Here is a 20,929-nt window from a genome sequence, read left to right as displayed (position 1 = left end):
TTACTAGCTGGCAGGCTTTTTCATCTCTCATGTTTAAGAGTAGTCAAAAATTGACAAACAAAAGGTAAAACATATTACCCATTTACCAAATGAGTCCTCTCAATAATATTATTTGCATATGTAATATGAGCCTAGATTACGTATCTATCTATACATACACATATATATCTGAATATGTGCCAAAACCAAAAATTAAAAAATAATGTGAGTTGCATTATACATTTTTATTTTGTAGCCTATTATTTTGTTCTCAGTATAATTGTTCCAGATAAAACTATGATGGATGGCTCGTTTTCATTTAAATTATTAAACCAGCTTGGAATGATTGAAGAGCCAAGGCTTTATGAGTAAGTAAAATTTACTATTTTCTTCTCTCATATATTCAGTGTTTTGCTTTCTTCAGTATCCCATTCAACAGATAATTTAAATAGTATAGTTTATTTTTAATCTAGAGAGTCTTAAAATGTTGAATGTTAAAAGGATCTCATATGTTATATTCTAATTCCTTTATTTTACAGAGAAAGATAACATATGTTAAAGAGGCTCCCTTACTCTAAACAACTAGTGACTTTAAAAGTTATAACAGTATCAGGAGATGGTGGCTTGAGCTTGTTGAATATATATTTCTGTGTTTAATAAATTCTTAAACTAGAAAATTATTTTTTTCTTAAATAAAAGAATGATATAAACGGGCACACTACTATATAGTTGTGGTTTCCAACCTGCTGTGCTAGACTTCTAACTAGCCATTAATTAATGAAACGATTTTCAAAAGGCTCACAGGCACCATATCTAGTGATTAAAAGAAATATAAAAGTGTATTTTGTTGTGAATAGACAGAGCAATTTGGCTTAAGTTTTGATGGTTATTGAACACATTAGGGTTTCAGGAAGCACGGTTGGTATTTCCAACATTTACTGCTGTCACAGTATAGGTAGTTACAGTACATGAATTAACTAATTAACTAAACTAATGTGTGATGGACCTTGGACCCGAGTACACAGTGACATCCAAACTCTGTGAGCCCGGAGAAAGTCCCTGACTACTTATTTATATGCACATTCACAAACAATGGCAGTGAAAGTATTTAATGTTACAGTATTATTAGCACAGGTAAAATCTGAAACGATATTAAAATATAAAAAGTAGCCATAGCTCATAATAGTAGATAAACCTTTCAAACATTGGAATCTACAAAGAAAATAATGATAAGTTCACCATAACGAAAATATAAAATACCTGTGTACTGAAGTAACATAAAAACCATTCCATCATGGGATGCCATGATTATCCTTAGAGATAATATCCTGGGTTACAAGTCCAGAAAAATGTTTAAAATCTTGGATAAACATATGTTTAATATTAGATTGTATAAATGTAATTTTCTTAAAGTTAATAAAGACATTGCAGATGATTTAACAGTTGTATAGAACTGGTAGTGAAAGAGTAACAATTACCCGTTTTCCTTTCCCTTTTTAAACTAACCTTCAGTCACCCAAAGAAGAGAAAAGAAATTAAACAAAAATTTCAATCCAAATTCTTGACTTTCTTCAAGACCCATCTTTTATTGAGAGAAACTTTTCGGCCCTTTTCACCTAATTTTGAACACTGAATATTTTAAAATAATAACTAATATTATTCCATAATTGTTCATTACTTTAAACTGCTTACAATTGTATTTATCTATGTATATACATATACATTCACACATGATCTATTATTTATTCTTATCAAAAACATGATTTTTGGCTATTAAATTGGTTCAATTACTTATTCGAATTATTCAGCATCAAACTTATTCAGGCATTTCTCAAAAATAATGGGGATCCAAACTGACACAGACAGTATTTTGTTCTCAAGAAAGTCACAGAATACTGGAGACTCATGCATAATTGTAGCTTTTAGTAAAATGTTTTATAAAAGAAGGTCACTTAATGTACTGTTGGAGCACAGAGAAGAATCAAGGAAGTATTTGAAAGCAAGGCAATACAGTCAGGGAACAGGAAGGATGTATCAAAAACCTAGAGATAGGAGAGTACCTGATATGGTTTGGCTGTTTGTCCCCACCCAAATCTCACCTTGAATTGTAGTAATCCCCACGTGTCAAGGATTGGACCAGGTTGAGATAATTAAATCATGAGAGTGGTTCCCCCATACTATTCTTGTTGGTCCTGTAGGTTGCAGAAGACAAGAATTGAGGTTTGGGAACCTCCACCTAGATTTCAGAGGGTGTGTGGAGCTCCCAGCAGAAATCTGGTGCAGGGGCAGAGCCCTCATGGAGAACCTCTGCTAGGGCAGTGTGGAAGGGAAATGTGGGATTGGAGCCCTATACAGAGTTCCCACTGGGGCACTGCCTCGTGGAGCTGTGAAAAAAGGCTACATTCCTCCAGACTCTAGATTGGTAGATCCACTGACAGCTTGCACCATGCACCTGGAAAACCTGCAGACACCAAATGCTAGCCATGAATGCAGCTGGAAGAGGGGCTGAACACTGCAAAGCCACAGGAGTGGAGCTGCCCAAGGCTATGGGAGCTCACCTCTTGCATCAGCATGTCCTGGATGTGAGACATGAGTTAAAGGGGATCATTTTGGAACTTTAAGGTTTAATGACTGCCCTATTGGATTTCAGACTTGGATGGGGCCTGTAGCCCCTTCGTTTTGGCCAATTGCTCTCATTTGGAATGGGTGTATTTATCCAATGCTTGTACCCCCATTGTATCTAGGAAGTAACTAACTCGTTTTTGATTTTACAGGCTCATAGGTGGAAGGGACTAACCTTGTCTCAAATGAGACTTTGGACTTGGACTTTTAGGTTAATATTGGAATGAGTTAAGACTTTGGGGGACTGTCGGAAATGCATAATTGTGTTTTGAAATGTGAGAACATGAGATTTGGGAAGGCCAGGGGTGGAATGATTTGGTTTAACTCTGTGTTCCTACCCAAGTCTCACTTTGAATTGTAATAATCCCCACGTGTCAAGGGCAGGACCAGGTGGAGACAATTGAATCACAGGGGTGGTTTCCCCCATATTATTCTCTTGATAGTAAGTTCTCAAGAGATCTGATGGTTTTATATGGGGCTTCTCTATTTGCTCGATTCTCATCCTTCTCTCTCCTGCCACCATATGCAGTAGGTCATGTTGCTTTCCCTTCCGCCATGTTTGTAAGTTTCCTGAGGCCTCCCAAGCAATGCAGAACTGTTGAGTCAGTTAAACCTCTTTTCTTTATAAATTACCAAGTCTTGGGTATTTCTCCATAGCCACATGAGAACAGACTAATACAGTATCCAAATTCAAAAACTGCACATGAACACAGGCCTAGAACAGGTGTTTCAATTTTGTTCAGAAGGCAAAGAAACTGTTGGTCTTGAGTTAATTTACAAACATTATATTCTATGTGGAACAGCATGAAATAGTGATTAATTTTATTCAGATACTTGGATTAGTGCATTGTTGTGAAGGAATATAAAATATGGGAACATATACACATGTGTTATAATCTGTCCACCTAATCTTGGCTAATGGGTTTACTGTTTTTCTATTAATAATTATTTGCTAATACAGTCATTCATCATTTAACAATGGGAATATCCCCTGAGAAATGCATATTTTGATGATTTTGTCATTGCTTGGACATTATAGAGTACAAACTTAGATGGCATAGCCTGCTACACACGTAGGCTGTATGGAGTGTAGCATAGGTTTATAACCTAGAAGCAATAAGTTACAAACCTGTACAGCACGCTACAGTATCGAATACTGGAGGCAATTGTAACACAATGGTAAATATTTGTCTATGTAAAAATATCTAAGCATAGAAAAAGGTACAGTGAAAATATAGTGTGATAATCTTATGGGACCATTGTCATATATTCAGTCCTTTGTTGACAAAAACATCATTACGCAGCACATGATTATACATTTAATTATGTTTTGGGATTTTAATTGTCTTTAAGATGGCACAGGAGTCAAAGAATTTTAAATGATCTTTTATTTTCCTTTTAAAAATGGAAACAGGAATATTTACTCACTGTAGAAAATGTATAATATTACATAATAGAAAATAGGGATCAACTATAATTATACCATCCAGGAATACCTACACTTTGCATTTGGTTTATAATCATTCTTCCCCTTCCTCCTCCTTGTACATGCACCTATGTGCAGACATATGATTTTTTTATTTAGCAAAATTAGGATCTGATTGAAATGTGTTCTGCATCCTGATTTTTATACTGAATGTTATTTTTTCTATGCTACTAATGATTCATTGGACCAGATATATTAATATGCCAATATAGAATGTTAAATGGGAAATATCAATATTGGAGATTCAGGATAGAAAGATGGCCCAGACATATGAGTAATGGAGAGATTAGAGGGAGCAAGACATGAGATAGGAGGCTACAGAAGTAGTTACTGTGATAATTCATATGAAAGATAATGTGAGCCTGGATCCAAGTCAGTGGGAATAAAAACACAGGGTAAGGGAGATTCTAGAGGTTTTGGGGCTTTAGAATAGACGTGTTGTGTGTTTGCATGGTTAATTGAATAAGTGAACGTTAAGGAAAGAAACCAATCTAGAGTGACTTCAAGTTTTGAGCTTTGTGACTATTTAAAAAGTATAATGCTATTATACTGAGCTAAAAGATACATGGAGAGAATCCAATTTAATCCATTCATTACAAATTATTGAGTTCTTCTATCGACCCGGATCTGTGCTAGCAATAGGGGATACAATTCTGGACAAATTAAATGTCTGCTCTTATATAAATTAGATGTCTGTAGCAGATAGATTTTAAATTAACAATAAAAATAAAACAATGATGTCCATCATTCTACTATTCAAACAATTTTTAATCAGTATCTACACTGAGCCAGGCACTGTGTTAAGTGCTGGGGATACTGTGGTGAGAAAATCAGTCATGGTCTTACCTTCATTAAGCTTGTAGCATAATGAGACATACAAGGATAGTCAAATAATTATAAAATTATATAGGTAAAATATGTTCATGAAAAAATGTCTTGACATAAATCATAGTGTATATAGAAAATTAAAATAGGGGATGTAAATTAGTGGGGTGACTGAAAGTTTCTCTGTTGATGCTTATATTAGTCGAGTCCTAAATGGTGAACAGGAGTCATTGCCCTGCTGCATTCCAGGCAGAAAGACCAATAAATACAGAAAATTTGAAGTGTAGAGAAGCATGACCCACTTCAGGAGCTGAAGGCAGTTTAGTGTGTTTAAGAATAGAGGCTAGGGCCGGGTGTGGTGGCTCGTGCTTGTAATCTCAGCACTGTGGTAGTCCGAGGCGAGCGGATCACAAGGTCAGGAGTTCGAGGCCAGCCTGGCCAATATGGTGAAACCCTGTCTCTATTAAAAATACAAAAACTAGCTGGGTGTGGTTGCGCACGCCTGTAGTCCCAGCTGTTCAGGAGGCTGAGGCAGGAGAATCACTTGAACCTGGGAGATGGAGGTTTCAGTGAGCTGAGATTTCACCACTGCACTCCAGCCTGGGTGACAGCGAGACTCCATCTCAAAAAAAAAAAAAAAAAAAAGAATAAAGAATAGAGACTGGGAAAGCAAGAAAGAGAGGAGAAATCTAGAGAACACTTAGATATATTACAGAAATTAGAACTCATAGGCCATGTTCCAGAATTTATATTTTATTCACTGGGCACAGGAAAACCACTGGAGTATTTTAGTTGTGGCAATCAGGTTGAGGCCACGGTTGGATTTTTCTTTTGGAAAAACAATTTAACCACAGTGGATTGGAGAGATACAAAGCAAGATGCTGTTGCAGGAATATAGACATGACACAGTGGTGTCCTGGGTTTGAAGGTTTATAGTTGAAATGGAAAAATGAGGGATTCAAATCAGTTTTGATATTTCAGAGGTAAAGTCAATAGAAATTTCTGATAGATTGAATGTGGAGGTTGAAAGAAGGGTGCTATCAAGGGTGAATCCTAGTTCTTTGACTTGGGCAATAGGTGATGGTGCCATTTAATACTCTGAGACAATATAAGTTTTAGTTTTAGTATTTTTTTTTTTGGTTGGAGAAAGTGTTGGAGAAGATGAGTCATTTAGAATTGAACCTAGTGAGCTTCAGGCATCCTTAAGATATCCACATGGACACGATGAATGACAGTGGATACATGTAACTATAACTTAGCATACAGGCCTTAGCTGAAGGTAGAGATTTTGTAGTCATGAGCAAACTGTTGGTAATTGAAACCACTGGTGTGGCTGTGAGTTTGTATGGAAAGATAACACATTCCTATCTGGATATGTTGAATTTGAATTATCGCTGAAAAATTTGGATATGTTCATGGAAAGACATTAGTGATATATCTAATGACATTATAGTCTGTGAAAAAGAAGGTGGTAACCCTGCCAGGAGGTAGCAGAAATGGACTTTGAGCGGAATGATCATGTCCTTTTTTTGGTGTCTGACTGCTGCAAGGAATCAAAAAGAGAGCAGGAAAAAATATGAGATGGCAGGGAGTGCTGAGTGCCCTACTGGTTGCTCTTCAGCTGTTCTCTGTGTGATTGTCACCTTTGATTAACCAAGTTGTTGTTGGCTCAAAAGAGAAACTTCTTTAAACTGATTTTTTTTTAATTTTTTTTCCTTCACTTCTGTCCTCTTCTTTAGTCCCTTCCCTTTCTCCTTCTTCTCCTCCACCTCCGCCTTCTACTTTTCTTCCTCTTCCTTCATCTCTTCCTCCTACACCTCTTCCTCCTCCTTCTCCTTCTCTTTCTCCTCTTTGCCATCAGTTTTATCTAGTGAGAAAAAGTGCAATAGAGTAGCTGGAGTTCCTCTTGGGGTCATGAAAGCCCAGGTTGAGATAAATGACTCCAGGGACCCACATTTCTGGCACATAGGGATGAGAAATTGAGCAGAGCAGTGAGGAGCACTATTAGCTGTGTGGCTTTGGGAAAGACATTTATATGCTCTGATGCTCAGTTTTCTTATCTGTAAAATGGTAATACTCATAGCACCTAATAAAAGGAGTTTTTCAGGTAGTTAAATGAGGTTATGTAAAGCTTAGTTACATTGTAAATGCACAGAAAATTGTACTTATTAAACACTGTATTTCTGTTTTGAATCTCAGGCCATTATAAGTTATTGCTCTAGGTCAAAGATATTTGGTAAAATATTTTTAAGTTATCTCTTAAGCATCTAGTCTGTTTAAGGAACTATGATAGTTGTTAAAGGGTCTAAAAACACATATAGGATGACTTCTCTAATTCTAGTCAAATGTACAATCTAGACATCTACTCAGAAAGACATGTCACTTTTTCCCAAAAGAAGCATTTTCGAAATAGTTCTATGAGGGAATGCATTTATTATTATTTTGCATTTATTATTTTGTTCTGTTATAAATTATGGTTTTAATTATTTTAATAAATACTGCAATAATATTTGGTTTGGCCTGTTCCCTATAATATTGTTCTCTGTGGCCTCCTTTATTAGGATTATATTGATTTTAGAATTGAATTAGGTTTCAAATTATTAATATGCTGAGTGTATCAAATTTTATCTCTAGAAAGAACAAACCATTTTATAAACTTCAAGAAGTCAAGATTCTTGCTCAATTTTACAATGACTTTGTAAATATTTCAAGCATTGGTTTGACATATTTCCAGAGCTCAAATCTGCAGTGTTCCACATGCACATACAAGATCCAGAGTCTCATGTTAAAATCACTTACATATCCAGAAAGGTAAGAAAATTAAATTTTGATTTCAACATGTTATCTTTTAAACTTGAAAATATTGGTTTGTTAAGTAATGGTTTAAAAATTCATGTATTCAAATATCTGTTTATTGTGTATTTCAGACTATATTTTACATAAATATTAGAATCTCAAAAAGGTTTAAAGGTTTTTTTGGCTTTCATAAAATTTATTTGGGAATCTCATTGTCTAATCAAAGAAAAAACACACACAATCATTTCATAGACACAATAAAGATAAAAAAAATAACACCAATGCCTCCCTTAGAAGTTTACCAGTAATTTCTTTCATATACATACATATTAACAGACTGGTGAGCGTCCTTTTCCACAATTTTTTAGTTGAGGGTCGTTGTCTAAAACTCTCTAAGGAAACATGGTCACAGAAGATAGACTTTATCATGACTTCCAGCAATATCTTCTTTCTCTCAACTTCATTGCTGTTTACTTAGGAGGACAGAAAAGCCCATTTTCATCTGCTGTATCTAAGGTCCTATGGATCACTTGAGATTCAACCCCAAGAATACACTGACAGGAGTGAGGTTCTCGATGTCTACTATAAAGGCACAAGGAGAAGCTGACACTTTACACTGCAGTTTTATAGTCACCTGTCTTGCTTTGTCAGTATATCACAAATATCCCCATTCCTATTAAAATGTAACACAATCCTGACTGTCTGGGCACCATTTTTTTGAAGACGACATGCTCCAGAAGTGTTTTTCTTATCACATTTAATATGCTCTTCTCAGTTCTACGTCCTCACAATGAGAGGTTTTCCCACTATCCTTGTTCCACATGGTATCGATGTACATGTTTGCTCTAAAAGAATCCATATGTCCATTGACAACACCCTGTGAAATCATTAAGAATTATTAAAAATCTCTTTTATAAGTTGGTCATCTGTCAATCTGCATGTATGAGTTGTCCAAACACTAAGCATCAGCTGAGAGCCTATAGAAATGGGTGTGTAGATTGCTAGGAATCTCTCTTTTTTAGTTGACTGTGGTGCTTCCTCTTTATTTCTCTTTATGTTCCTGTATTTATATATATTTATCTCCTAATTATCTTCTTGTCAATGTTGAACATAGTACACAAGAACCTGTGGAGAGTAAAAATAAAAATAATAAATGATAATAATATACATTTAGATGAGGTCTATATCAACAGAAGAGAGTTGGGAAGTCATTTTATAACTTTTGGTGTGATATTATTTAGTTACTGAAAAGTCAATAAAGCAGATGTGGCTATAATGGCAAAGATCTAGGAGTAATTGTATTGTTCCTTGCCTTTGAAAACACCAAAATATCTGAACATTTTCGGCACGAACATTAGCAACGTCATTCCCTGTGAAAATATATAGTGGGGAGGGATCATGCCTGGAAGGATCAGAGCTGTAAGATTTTCAGTCTTCAACTAATCACTGTATCTATTATTATTATTGTTATTTTTGCTTCTCATCACTCTCTCTTTTCCAAAACATTTAATACTTTTAATGGTAAAGGGCTACTGTATTTGGGGATTCCATTATCTGGTCATTAGAACAGCATATACAGTTGTGGAGTAGGCATATTTCTCTGGGTTTTTCTAGAGTTTCTATAAAACACTCTTCCAGAGCAATTTTTACTCTATGATTCTGATTAAAATTCAAGTAGCATGCTGATTAAAATGCACATCTTAGGGAACTTGATGTCAGGAAATACTTCCTAGGACAGATAATGCAAATAATTGAGTTGATAGATATTAAAATATATATCAAATATAAGTGTAAGTTAATATACTAATTATAGTATAAATATAAAATCTAAATAATAAGTATATAAATTGGCCAAGAGTGGTGGCTCACACCTGTAATCCCAGCATTTTTGGAGGCCAAGTTGGGAGGATCACTTGAAGCCAAGAGTTTGAGACCAGACTGGGCAACAAGACAAAATCCTATCTCTACAAAAAATTTAAAAAATTAGCCATGCACGATGGTGTGTGCCTGTAGTCCCAGCTGCTAAGGAGGCTGAGGTGAGAAAATCACTTGAGCCTGGAGGTCAAGGCTGCATGAGCCTTAATTGTGCCACTGCGCTCTAGCCTGAGCAACAGAGCAGGACACTGTTTCAAAAAAAAATATATATATATATATAATCTATTATCTATAATCTATAACTATACTTATATGATACATAATTATTATAATCTATAATTAAGCCATTGACCTAATATGCTGACATTTTTGTTTATTTCCTTTAGGTTAGTTTATGTATTCATTTATTTATTCGATGTTATTTCAATTTATTCTATTTTTTAATTATACTTTAAGTTTTGGGATACACGTACAGAATGTGCAGGTTTGTTACATAGGTATACATGTGCGATGGTGGTTTGCTGCACCCATCAACCTGTCATCTACATTAGGTATTTCTCCTAATGCTATCCCTCCTCTAGTCCCCGAACCGCTGACTATTATTTTGAAGATGCAAAGCCTCCACTAAACAAAAGAATAGAAATTATATTTGTAGTCCACTAAGGCTAGGCTGTAAAGGGGCCAGGAGTTTTGCATAATTGTAACAGGGGTTGTTGTCCCCTAGCTGCCTTATTAATACCTTCTAAATGTAAAGTTGGAGTATAAATAGAGATGTCTAGAAGTGGTAGTGCATGCTTTCTTCCTGGGATTTCAATTTAAAGAATTTATATTATCCAAGGATGAAGTTTTCTCCCTATCGTATCATAAATACAAGAGAATTTCCTCCTCAGTCCAGAGGCAACACACAATGTAAATCTTGGCCAGATATCAGAAATTTAGCTAGAATATTTGCATATAAAACAACACATAAGATGAGAAACAGAAATTTAGTTCCATTCGGTGAAAAGAACCAAGGATAATCCACCCTCTGTGTACATGGGCAAATGCCAGGGCAGCTACCACTTTCGTCATTTAACTAGAAGTGGACAGGAAAAACATTTAAGCAGAAGTGGACAGGAAAAACACAGCAAAACAACAACAAAATGAGGCCTAATGCAGCATAGCAATGCAAGAAAGAAGGGCATAACAATCAAGATTTAGAAGTAAGGTTGACTTTTTAAAAGATTTATAACAGGAAACAAGAGAAAGTTCCATAAAGCATTGCTCAGTGTTCTCAATGGTATTTAAGAAAACAAAAATCCATGTAAGAACGGGTGAAGAGTGAGATGACGGGACAACTGATTGCAGTTAAAAGAAGGTTGGCTGAGTTAAAAAAAAAAACAAAAACTAAAGTTATTTGGTATCAACATTAAAATAGTAAATAAAAGATTTGACTAATAGTATAGAAAATATATTTAGCGATAACATAGAATAAGGAGATATAAAAATAGAGAAAATAGGGTCTTAGGGTGCAATAACTGAAATGCAGTATTTTGGATACCTAATGTTGCTGAAGAGGAGACACAGCAGAGGAACTAACTGCAGATGTAATAAAAAAAATTCCCCTTCAACTGAGGAAAAGAAGATACAGATCTCAAATGGAAAGGATGAACTGAAAACCAGGAACTAAAAGAATGAAAAGAACAAACATTTAGACCCATTCTTATAAATTTTATTTTAAAACTTTGATGATGAAGAGAATTCTGCAAATATTCAAAAAAATTATCAACAGAGTAGAAGATTCAATGTTACAGCAATAGCCATTCTTGTTAAATGCACCTACAAGATTAACAGGACTCCAATCAAAATCTAAGGCAGATGTTGCTTGGTTGTTCCTAATCGATTTGGAATTACAAATAATAAGATGAGCCAAACGGACTGAATAATGAATGTAATGTTCACAGCTTTATGAAACAATAATATTCCAAACAACAATAAAGATATTTGATACTTGAGGAAGAATATAATGGAATAAATGGAAAATTCCAAAATAGAATTTTATAGATGATAAGAATAGCATTACAGAAAATGATGCTGGAATAAATGACAAGTGAAAAAGACTTTGATATGTCATATATCAAGATTAATTTTAGATATGGTAAAGTATTAAATGTATACTGGTAAACAAAAAAATGGAGGAAAATCTAGGCAAATGTTTATATTTGCACAATAATGAAAGCCAAGACAGGAAACTGAAAGAAAAATATTACCGTTGCCTACAAATATACAAAATTAAAACTGTATGTCACAAACAAAATTAACAAAAGTAAACTGAGAGAACTTTTGTAATGTATACGACATAGATGGATTTAAATTATTTATATATAAATAACTTTTACAAAAATATTTTTAAAATACATTCTAGTTGAAACATGGGAAGAAATATCCTTCCAGTTGTTTAAGCCAAGAAACCTGGGTTCATCATAGACTAGTCTTTTTCTTCTCACTCATCATCCAATCATGAAATCTCTTTGTTCCTACCTTCTGAAAATATCCAGAATTCTTCGCCACCTGTACTGCTACAAACTCACTAAGTTTTATCATCTCTCCTTGAATTCTTAAAATAGCCTCTTAAGTGTTCTCTTGCTTTTAGCTTTGTGTCCTACAATTTGTTGTCAGTACAGTGTCCAGAGTGACCCTTTTAAAAGTGGGTTATGTCACACCTCTGCTCAACAATCTCAAAAGTCTTGCCTTCACACTTCAAATAAAAGCCAAAGTCTTCACAATAGCTTACAAACTCCACGTGACCTAGCTAGTATCTCCACTGCCTCATACCTCCCAATCTCAATGCCTTGACTACTGTACCTGTACACCTAGCTATATCCTGACAGCCTTCTTTGCTGTTCCTTGGACATACCAGGTAGGATCCTCCTTAGAACCTTTGTACTGGATGTTCCCTCTGCCTAGAAATTTCTTCCCATTGAAGTGCCGATGGCTAACTTTCTCACCTCCAAGCTCTTGCTCAAATGCCATTTTCTCAATGAAGCCTACTTTTATCATCCTGTTTACAGTTGTAAGCAGCAGCTCTTCCACTCTCCATCCTCTTACCTGGAATTTTTTTTGTTGTTCTCATAGAAGTTATTGTCTATACTGTCCTCTGTACTTATGTTTGCTGTTTATTGTTTGTATCTCTGCAGGTAGAAGATAAGCTTCTTGAGGACGTTGAGTCTATGTATTTTCTTCAAAGACTTAGTTCAAATGCCTTGAACTGTGCCTGGTACATATTGGGCACTAAATGAATAGTTGTTGAATGAATAAATGCAGAAATAAATACATTGGCATGGAACAATTTTAAAAAGAAAGAAAAAATGATTAATAGACATGTTTTTAAATGCTTAACCCCAATAGAAGGCAATGAGACATAATATATCTCTTCTCAAATTGGAAAAAAAGTATATTGTTGAAGTTATACTGAAATTGCCATCTTGTTTCACCAATTGTAGGTATGTAAAATTGTATACATATACTGGAAATAAGTGAATAAAATACATTAATAATCCCCACTAATAATACAATACACTAATAAATTGTATACTGGGTACAGTATACAATTTGGAAATAAGTGAATAAAATACTCTAATAATCCCCAAGTGTTAATACTTCTGGCCCTATCCTCTTCTAGAATTTATACTTCAGAGACATAGCAGAAAGTAACATTTAAGAGTGTCAGCTTTGGAGCCAGAGTATCCTCGTTCGAATTTCAGTTCAGCTAATTACTAGCTTTATCACCTTGAAAATATGATTAACCTTTCTGTGCCTCATTTTCCTTACCTGTAAAATGGGAATAGTTATGGTCTATTTTGCAGAATTGTTAAGAAGATTAAATAATGTAATATTTATAAAGAATGTAATATATTGCCTGGCATGTAAGTGTTATGTAAATGTTTGTTAAATAAATAAAATGAAAGATCTAAAATGCATGTATGTATTTCTATAGAAGACATCTACAATTTGATTAACAATGCTAAAAGTTATAAATAAACTGACTGCTCAATAATAGGGTAATTTATACATTGATTATGGAATAGCTGTAATATTAAATGTTATGTAATCATTAAAATTGCAGAACTATCACAACATAATAATGGCTGAGGACAATTTTTTCCAAATATATAATAAATATATAAGTATTCCATAATTGGAGAAAATTAAGTGACTTTTTCTTATAAAAATATCTTGATAAAAATATTAATAAAATTTATATGGATACCACAATTTTGCAGCTTTGGTCTGAGTGCCTTGCACACTTGTTTTAACTCCTCTAGTTATTCAGCTTAATTGGATTTAGTTCAATCATTTCCAGATTCTTTTAAAAATATTATGCTGTTCTTTAGATAAATGAGAGCATGTATTCACTGAAGAACAGCCAAAAAGCTGTCTTTAATTTGGAGAATAAACTCAGACAGCCAATATACAGTTATATCATTTGTCCTGAAATCTTTATTTTTCTATCATCTATCTATCTATCTATCTATCTATCTATCTATCTATTATCTATCTATCATCTATCTATCTATCATCTATCTATCATCTATCTATCTATCATCTATCTAGTTATATTACTTGTCCTGAAATCTTTTTTTAATATTTTAATCTTTATTTTTATTTTTTATCTGTGTTTAGGGGGTTCAGGCGCAGATTTCTCACATGAATATATTGTGGAGTGGTGAAGTCTGGGCTATTAGTGTGCCCAAAACCTCAGTGGTGAACATTGTAATCAGTAGGATCTGGTATCAGTGAAATCCCTCAGCTTTTGTTTTTCTGGGAAAGCCTTTATTTCTTCTTCATGTTTGAAAAATATTTTCCCTGGATATACTACTGTACAGTAAACTTATTTTTTTCCTTCAGCACTTTAAATATGTCATGCCACTCTCTCCTGGCCTACAAGGTTTCCACTGAAAGTCTGCCGCCAGGTGTACTGGACCTCCATTACATTTCATTTGTTTCTTTTGCTGCTCTTAGGATCCTTTTTTTATCCTTGACCTTTGGGAGTTTGATTATTAAATGCCTCAAGGTAGTCTTTTGGTTAAATCTGCTTGATATTCTAGAACTTTCTTGTACTTGGATATTGATATCTTTCTCTAGGTTTGGGTATTATCCCTGTTATTTCTTATTATCTTGGATCTGTTATTATCCCTTTGAATAAACTTTCTACCCCTATCTCTTTCTCTACCTCCTTTTTCAGGTGAATATATCTTATATTTCCCCTTTTAAGGCTATTTTCTAGATCCTGTAATCATGCTGCATTGCTTTATATTCTTTTTTCTCTTCTGACTGTGTATTTTCAAATAGCCCGTCTTTAAGTTCACTAATTCTTCTTTCTGCTATATCCATTCTGCTGTTAAAGGACTGTGATGCTTTTGTTAGTGTGCCATTGCATTTTTTAGCTCCAGAGTTTCTGCTTGATTCTTTTTAATTATTTCAATCTCTTTGTTAAATTTATCTGATAGAATTCTGAATTCCTTCTCTGTGTAATTTTGAATTCCTTTTAGTTTCCTCAACACTGCTATTTTGAATTCTTTGTCTAAAAGGTCACATAGTTCTGTTTCTCCAGGATTGTTTACTGGTGCCTTATTTAGTTCCTTTGTTGATGTCATGTTTTTCTGGATGGTGTTGATGCTAGTAGATATTCTTCAGTGTCTGAGTATTGAAGAGTTAGGTGTTTATTGTAGTCCTCACTTTCTGGGCTTATTTCTGGTCATCCTTCTTAGGAGAGCATTCCAGATATTTTAAAGCACTTGGGTCACAACTTGAGTGTTGTGATCTAAGCTGTTCCTGCTTTAGGGAGCACCCCAGGCCCAGTAATGCTGTGGTTCTTGGAGACTCATAGAGGTACCACCTTGATGGTCTTGGACAAGGTCCAGGAGAATTACCTGGATTACCAGCAGAGACTCTTGTTCTCTTTCCTTATATTTTCCCATACATACAGAGTCTCTTTCTGTCTGCTCTGAGCCACCTAAATCTAGGGGTGGAGTGACACAGGCACACCTGTGGCTTGTGTTGGGTCAGACCTGAAGCCAGTACAGCACTGGCTCTTGCCCAAGACCTACTGTAACCTCTCCCTGGAAACTGCCTATGTTCACTCAAGGCCCTGGTGTTCTACAGTCAGCCAGTGGCCAAGCCATTCAGACCTGTGTTTTTCCTTTTAGGGTGGTGAGGTCCCCCAGGCCCTGAGTGGATCCAGAAGTACTGTCCAGGAGTCAGTGACTACAGTCAAAAACCTTAGAGGCCTACCTGGTATTCTACTGTATTGCAGTTGAGCTGGCACTCAAATTACAAGACACAGTCATTCCCCCTCTTCCCTCCCCTTTCCAAAGACAGGGCAGCCTCACCCCAAAGGCACCACCACCCTTGGATAGAAGAAGTACTGCCAGACTACCAGTGATTTTCCCTTAAGTCCCAATTTCTCTTAAGTCAGCTGGTGGTGAATGCTAACTAGCCTGGGACTCATCATTTAGGGCAGTGGGCTCCCTCTGGATCAGGGCAGGTCCAGAAATGCCATCCAAGAATCAAGTCCTGGAATCGTGAAGCCCACGAGCCAACTTGGTGCTCTATCCTCCTGTGGCAGTTTTGTCCCTGAAGCCAGCAAATCTCTGAGGCTTGCCAAGGCCCTCCATGTAGTACCTGGGTATTGCTGCTGGTTATTCAGGGCCCAAGGGCTCTTCAGTTAGCAGGTGATGAATGCTGTCAGGACTGGGTTCTTTCCTCAAAGGCAGTGGGGTCCTTTCTGGGCCAGGGCATGTCTAGAAATGTTTACTAGGAGCTAGAGCCTGGAACGGGGGAGAGGGGGCCTTAGGACTCTGACTGTTGCCTTATCCTGTTGTGGCTGAGCTGCTATGCTAGAGGCAAGACAAAGTCCTCCCCACCCTTACCTCTCCTTCCTTCAAGTGGGAAGAAGGGGTCTTTTTCGGAGCCATGAGTTGTGCAGCCTGAGGTTAGGGAAGGGGTAATGCCGAACTCCCTTAACTTCCCTAACTGATGTCTCAGTATGTGACGTGGCCCCTCAATCTATTGCCTCTGGGCCTAGTTCAGCCCTAGGACTCGCCTACAAGTTGCAGTCCTGAAGGCCTGGACTGCCTTTCAAGTTTACTTAGAGGCAAAGAGTACTTTGGCCCTCAGTGGTGAGGTTTCTTGACACTAAAGTTTAGACCACTGAGATTGCTGATTCCCCTCTGGCAAGGCCTGGTTTAAATGCTCCCTCCGTGGGCTAGTGTCAGCTGAGTTTGGTCTGGTTTTTCCTTTTGCTCTAACAGAACAGCACAGAATTCAATGCCTCTCAATTGCTGTGTTCTCCTTCTCCTAGCACTGAGAGAGGGTCTCTACACCATGCTGCCATTCCTGGGGATGGAGGAGGAGTGGTGTCAGTGACTCAGAACTGATTTTTCTATCTCCTCAATTCCTCTTTTAGTGATATGAAGTTAAAACTAGGTACTATGAGTGCTCTTCTGATTTTTTGGTTGTGAAGGTGTTTTTTTCCTTGTAGATACTTGTTAACTTGATGTCTTTGCAGTGGGGAATGGTGGAGCTTTCTATTCCACCATCTTGCCCTGCCTCCCAAAATCCCACTGTGCTTTTAATTTGCATTTCTCTGATGATTAGTGATGTCAAGTGTTTTTTCATATATTTCTTGGTTGCTTATATGTCTTCTTTACAAAAATATATGTTCATGTCCTTGCCCACTTTTTAATTGGATTATTCTTATTATTTTGCTTTTTGAGCTGTTTGAGTTACTTGTAGATTCTGAGTATTAACCCTTTGTCAGGTGCATAGTTTGCATATAAATTTTTCCCATCCTGTAAGTTTTCTGTTTATTTGATTGATTGTTTCTTTTTTGTGTAGGAGCTTTTTAGTTTAAGTCCCATTTGTCTATTTTTGTTTATTTGCATTTGCTTTTGAGGATTTGACCATATATTCTTTGCCAATGGCCAGAAGAGTTTTTCCTAGGTTTTCTTCTAAGATTTTTTTTTATAGTTTCTGGTCTTATGTTTATGTGTTCAATTTATCTTGAATTAACTTTTGTGTATGGTGGGAGACAGGGGTCCAGTTTCATTATTCAGCCTATGGCTATTCAATTTTCCTACTACTATTTATTGAATTGGGTGTCCTTTTATCAGTGTGTTATTTTGTTGACTTTGTTGGAGATCAGTTGGTTGTAGGGTATGGCTTTATTACTGTGTTCTCTATTCTGTTCCATTGATCTGTGTGTCTATTTTTATACCAGTACCATGTTGTTTTGGCTACTCTAGCCTTGTAGTATAATTTGAAGTCGGGTAATATGATGCCTCCAACTTTGTTCTTTTTGCTTAGGATTGCTTTGGTTATTTGGGCTCTCTTCTGATTCCATACGAATTTTAGAATTTTTTCTAATTCTATAAAAATAACTTTGGTAATCCAATACAAATTGTATTGAATCTATAGATTGCTTTGGGCAGTATGGTCATTTTAATGATATTGATTTTTCCAATCCATGAGCACGGGCCGTTTTCCATTTGTTTGTGTCATCTATGATTTCTCTCATCGGTATTTTGTTGTTCTCCTTACAGAGTTTTGTTTTGTTTTGGTTTTTTGACAGAATCTCACTCTATCATCCAGGCTGAAGTATACTGGCATGATCACAGTTCACTACAGCCTTGACTTCTTGGGCCCAAGTGATCCTCCCACCTCAGCCTCCCAACTAACTGGGACCACAGGCATGCACCACCATGCCCGACTATTTTTTTTAAATTATTTTTGTAGAAATGGGTTCTCCCTATGTTGCCCAGGCTGATCTTGAACTCTGGAGCTCAAGCAATCCTCCAGCTTCAGCCTCCCAAAGAGCTCACAGCCTTCCACAGTGGCATTAGCCACTATGCTTGGCCAAGTGATGATTTACCTCCTTGATTAACTATATTCCTAAGTATTTTAATGTGTTGTAGCATTGCAAAATGAAATTGTCTTTTTAATTTTGTCCTTGGCTAGATCATTACTGGTGTATAGAAACACTACTGATTTTTGTACATTAATTTTGTATCCTGAAATTTTTCTGAATTCACTTATTAAATTTAAGAGTTTTTTTGGTGGAGTCTTTAGGGTTTTTGAGATATAAGAATATATCATCAGCAAACAGAGATAATTTTACTTCCTCTTTTCCAATTTGTGTGCCTTTTATTTTGTTTTCTTGCTTGATTTATCTGGGATGAGAACTTACAGTACTGTGTTGAATAAGAGTGGTGAAAGTGAACGTCCTTATATTTTTCCAATTTTTAAAGGAAATGCTTTCAACTTTTCCCCATTAAGTTTGATGCTGGCTGTGAGTCTGTCATTTATTGTCTTTATTATGCTGAGGTATGTTCCCTCTATGTCTAGTTTGTTGAGAATTTTTCTCATGAAAAGATGTGGAATTTTATCAAATGCTTTTTCTACATCTATTGAGATGATGTCTTTCATTCTGTTTATGTGATGTCATATTTATTAATTTGAACATGTTGAACTATCCTTGCATCCCCGCGATAAATCTCACATGATCACAGTGTATTATTTTTTTAATGTGCTGTGGCATTTCATTTGCTATTTTTTGCATCTATTTTCTTCAGGGATATTAATCTGTAGTTTTTTTGTGTCTTTATCTGGTTTTCATATGAGGGTGATACTGGCCTCTTAGAATGAGTTAGAAAGAGTAGAATTCCTTCCTCCTCAAGTTTTGGAGTTGTTTTATGAGGATATGTATTAGTTTCTTGTGTGTTTGGTTGTGAATCTATCTGGTCCTGGGCATTTTTGTTGTTGTTGTTGTTGTGAGATTTTATTGTTGATTCAATCTTGCTACTCATTTTTAGTCTGTTTAGGTGTTTTATTTCTTCTAGGTTCAGTCTGGGGAGGTTGTATGTTTCTAGAAATTTACTAACTTCCTCTAGGTTTCCTAGTTTGTGAGCGTATAGTTGTTCATAATAGTCTCTCAAGATCTTTTGTATTTCTGTGGTGTCAGTTGTAATATCCCCTTTTTCTTTACAGATTGTGTTTATTTGGATCTTCTCTGTTTTTGGTTAGCCAGGCTAGTGGTTTATCAATTTTATTTATCTTTTTGAAGAACTTTGTGGTTTTATGAGATTCTGTAGTGTTGCCATTTTATTCCTGTATCTTCTTCCTTTGTGTGAGTGTTTTATAAGAACTGTGAGTTTTATATTTGTGTGTTTTTGTGATGGTGAATATTGACTTTTTGTTTCCATGTTTAGGACCCCTTTGAGCATTTCCTGTAGGACCTGTTAGTTGGTGAAAAATTTTCTTTGCATTTGCTTGTCTGGGAAATACTTTATTTCTCCTTCATTTATGCAGCTTATTCTGGAAGGATATAAATATTTTGACGAAAAGTTCTTTGTGTGTGTGTGTGTGTGTTTTCAGCACTTTGAAAATGTCATTCAATTATCTTCTGGCTCATAAAGTTTCTGCTAAAAAGTCTGCTGTTATTCTGATGAGGCTTCCTTTATAGGTGGCTAGATACATTTCATTTGCTAATTTAAAAATTCTTTCAGTTTGCCTTTAGACCTCCTAAAGGTAATATGCCACAGCAATGTCCTATTTGCAGTGTATTTGCCTGGGAAATAGTGGGACTCCTGTATTTGCATGTCTGACACTCCTGTTAGACTTAAGAAGATTTTATCCACTTTCCTTAAGCAGTTTTTCTAAGCTTTGTGATCTTTCTTCCTCCTTTGGAATACCAGTAATTAATAAGTTTGGTCACTTCATGTAGTAAAAGATGTTAAAGGCTTTGTTTTTTGTTTGTTTATTTGTTTTTTGCCTGACTGGATTATTTTTAAAAACCTATCTTTGAGTTCTGAGGTTCTTTCTTCTTCTTGGTCTAATTTATTGTTGAAGCTTATTGAAGCTTTTGGATGTCTTTTATATTTCCCTCAATGAAATTTTTACTTCTAGAATTTATGCTTTTTTTCTTTCAAGAAACTTTGTAAATTTCTCATTAATATCCTGAATTGATTTTCTGATGTCTTTGTATGAGTTTTCAGATTTCTCTTACATCTCATTGAGCTTCTTTAAATTCTGTATTTTGAATTATTTACTTGGCAATTTGACGCATTCTTTCTGGCTGGGATCTATTGCTTGAGTACTGTTGTGGTCCCTTGGTGATGTCATATTTCCCTGCTTTTTCATGTTTCTATGTCCTTCTACTGATATCTACACATCTGGTGTAGCAGTCACTTGTTTCAGTTTTTTAAAGTTGCTTCTATAGGGGAGAATTTTTTCCTGAAGATGTTCGTAGATTGTTGGTTGAGTAGGATACATTGGTTTTGATTTTGGGTACCTGTAATAGTATAATTT

The 20,929-nt window shown here is 35.6% G+C and overlaps 1 protein-coding gene across 5 annotated transcripts in view; it reads left to right on the top strand.

Moving 5' to 3' along the window:
* Positions 1-20,929, top strand: part of LIPI (lipase I) — a 92,702-nt gene that overhangs the window by 49,139 nt on the left and 22,634 nt on the right. For 4 of the 5 annotated variants that reach the window (XM_004092279.2, XM_004092281.2, XM_003263778.3 and 1 more), the window contains 2 exons: positions 236-347; positions 7,547-7,723. The exons of the other annotated variant lie outside the window; for it this stretch is intronic. In XM_004092279.2, coding sequence (XP_004092327.2) covers positions 236-347; positions 7,547-7,723 — 289 coding nt within the window. The remainder of the gene's footprint in view (positions 1-235; positions 348-7,546; positions 7,724-20,929) is intronic. 5 annotated transcript variants of the gene reach the window in all.

This window comes from Nomascus leucogenys, chromosome 25 (genome assembly GCF_006542625.1).
Source record: "Nomascus leucogenys isolate Asia chromosome 25, Asia_NLE_v1, whole genome shotgun sequence".
NCBI lineage: Eukaryota > Metazoa > Chordata > Mammalia > Primates > Hylobatidae > Nomascus > Nomascus leucogenys.
The sequence above is the reverse complement of the archived record's forward strand: the minus strand, read 5'-3'. Positions and strand labels throughout refer to the sequence as shown.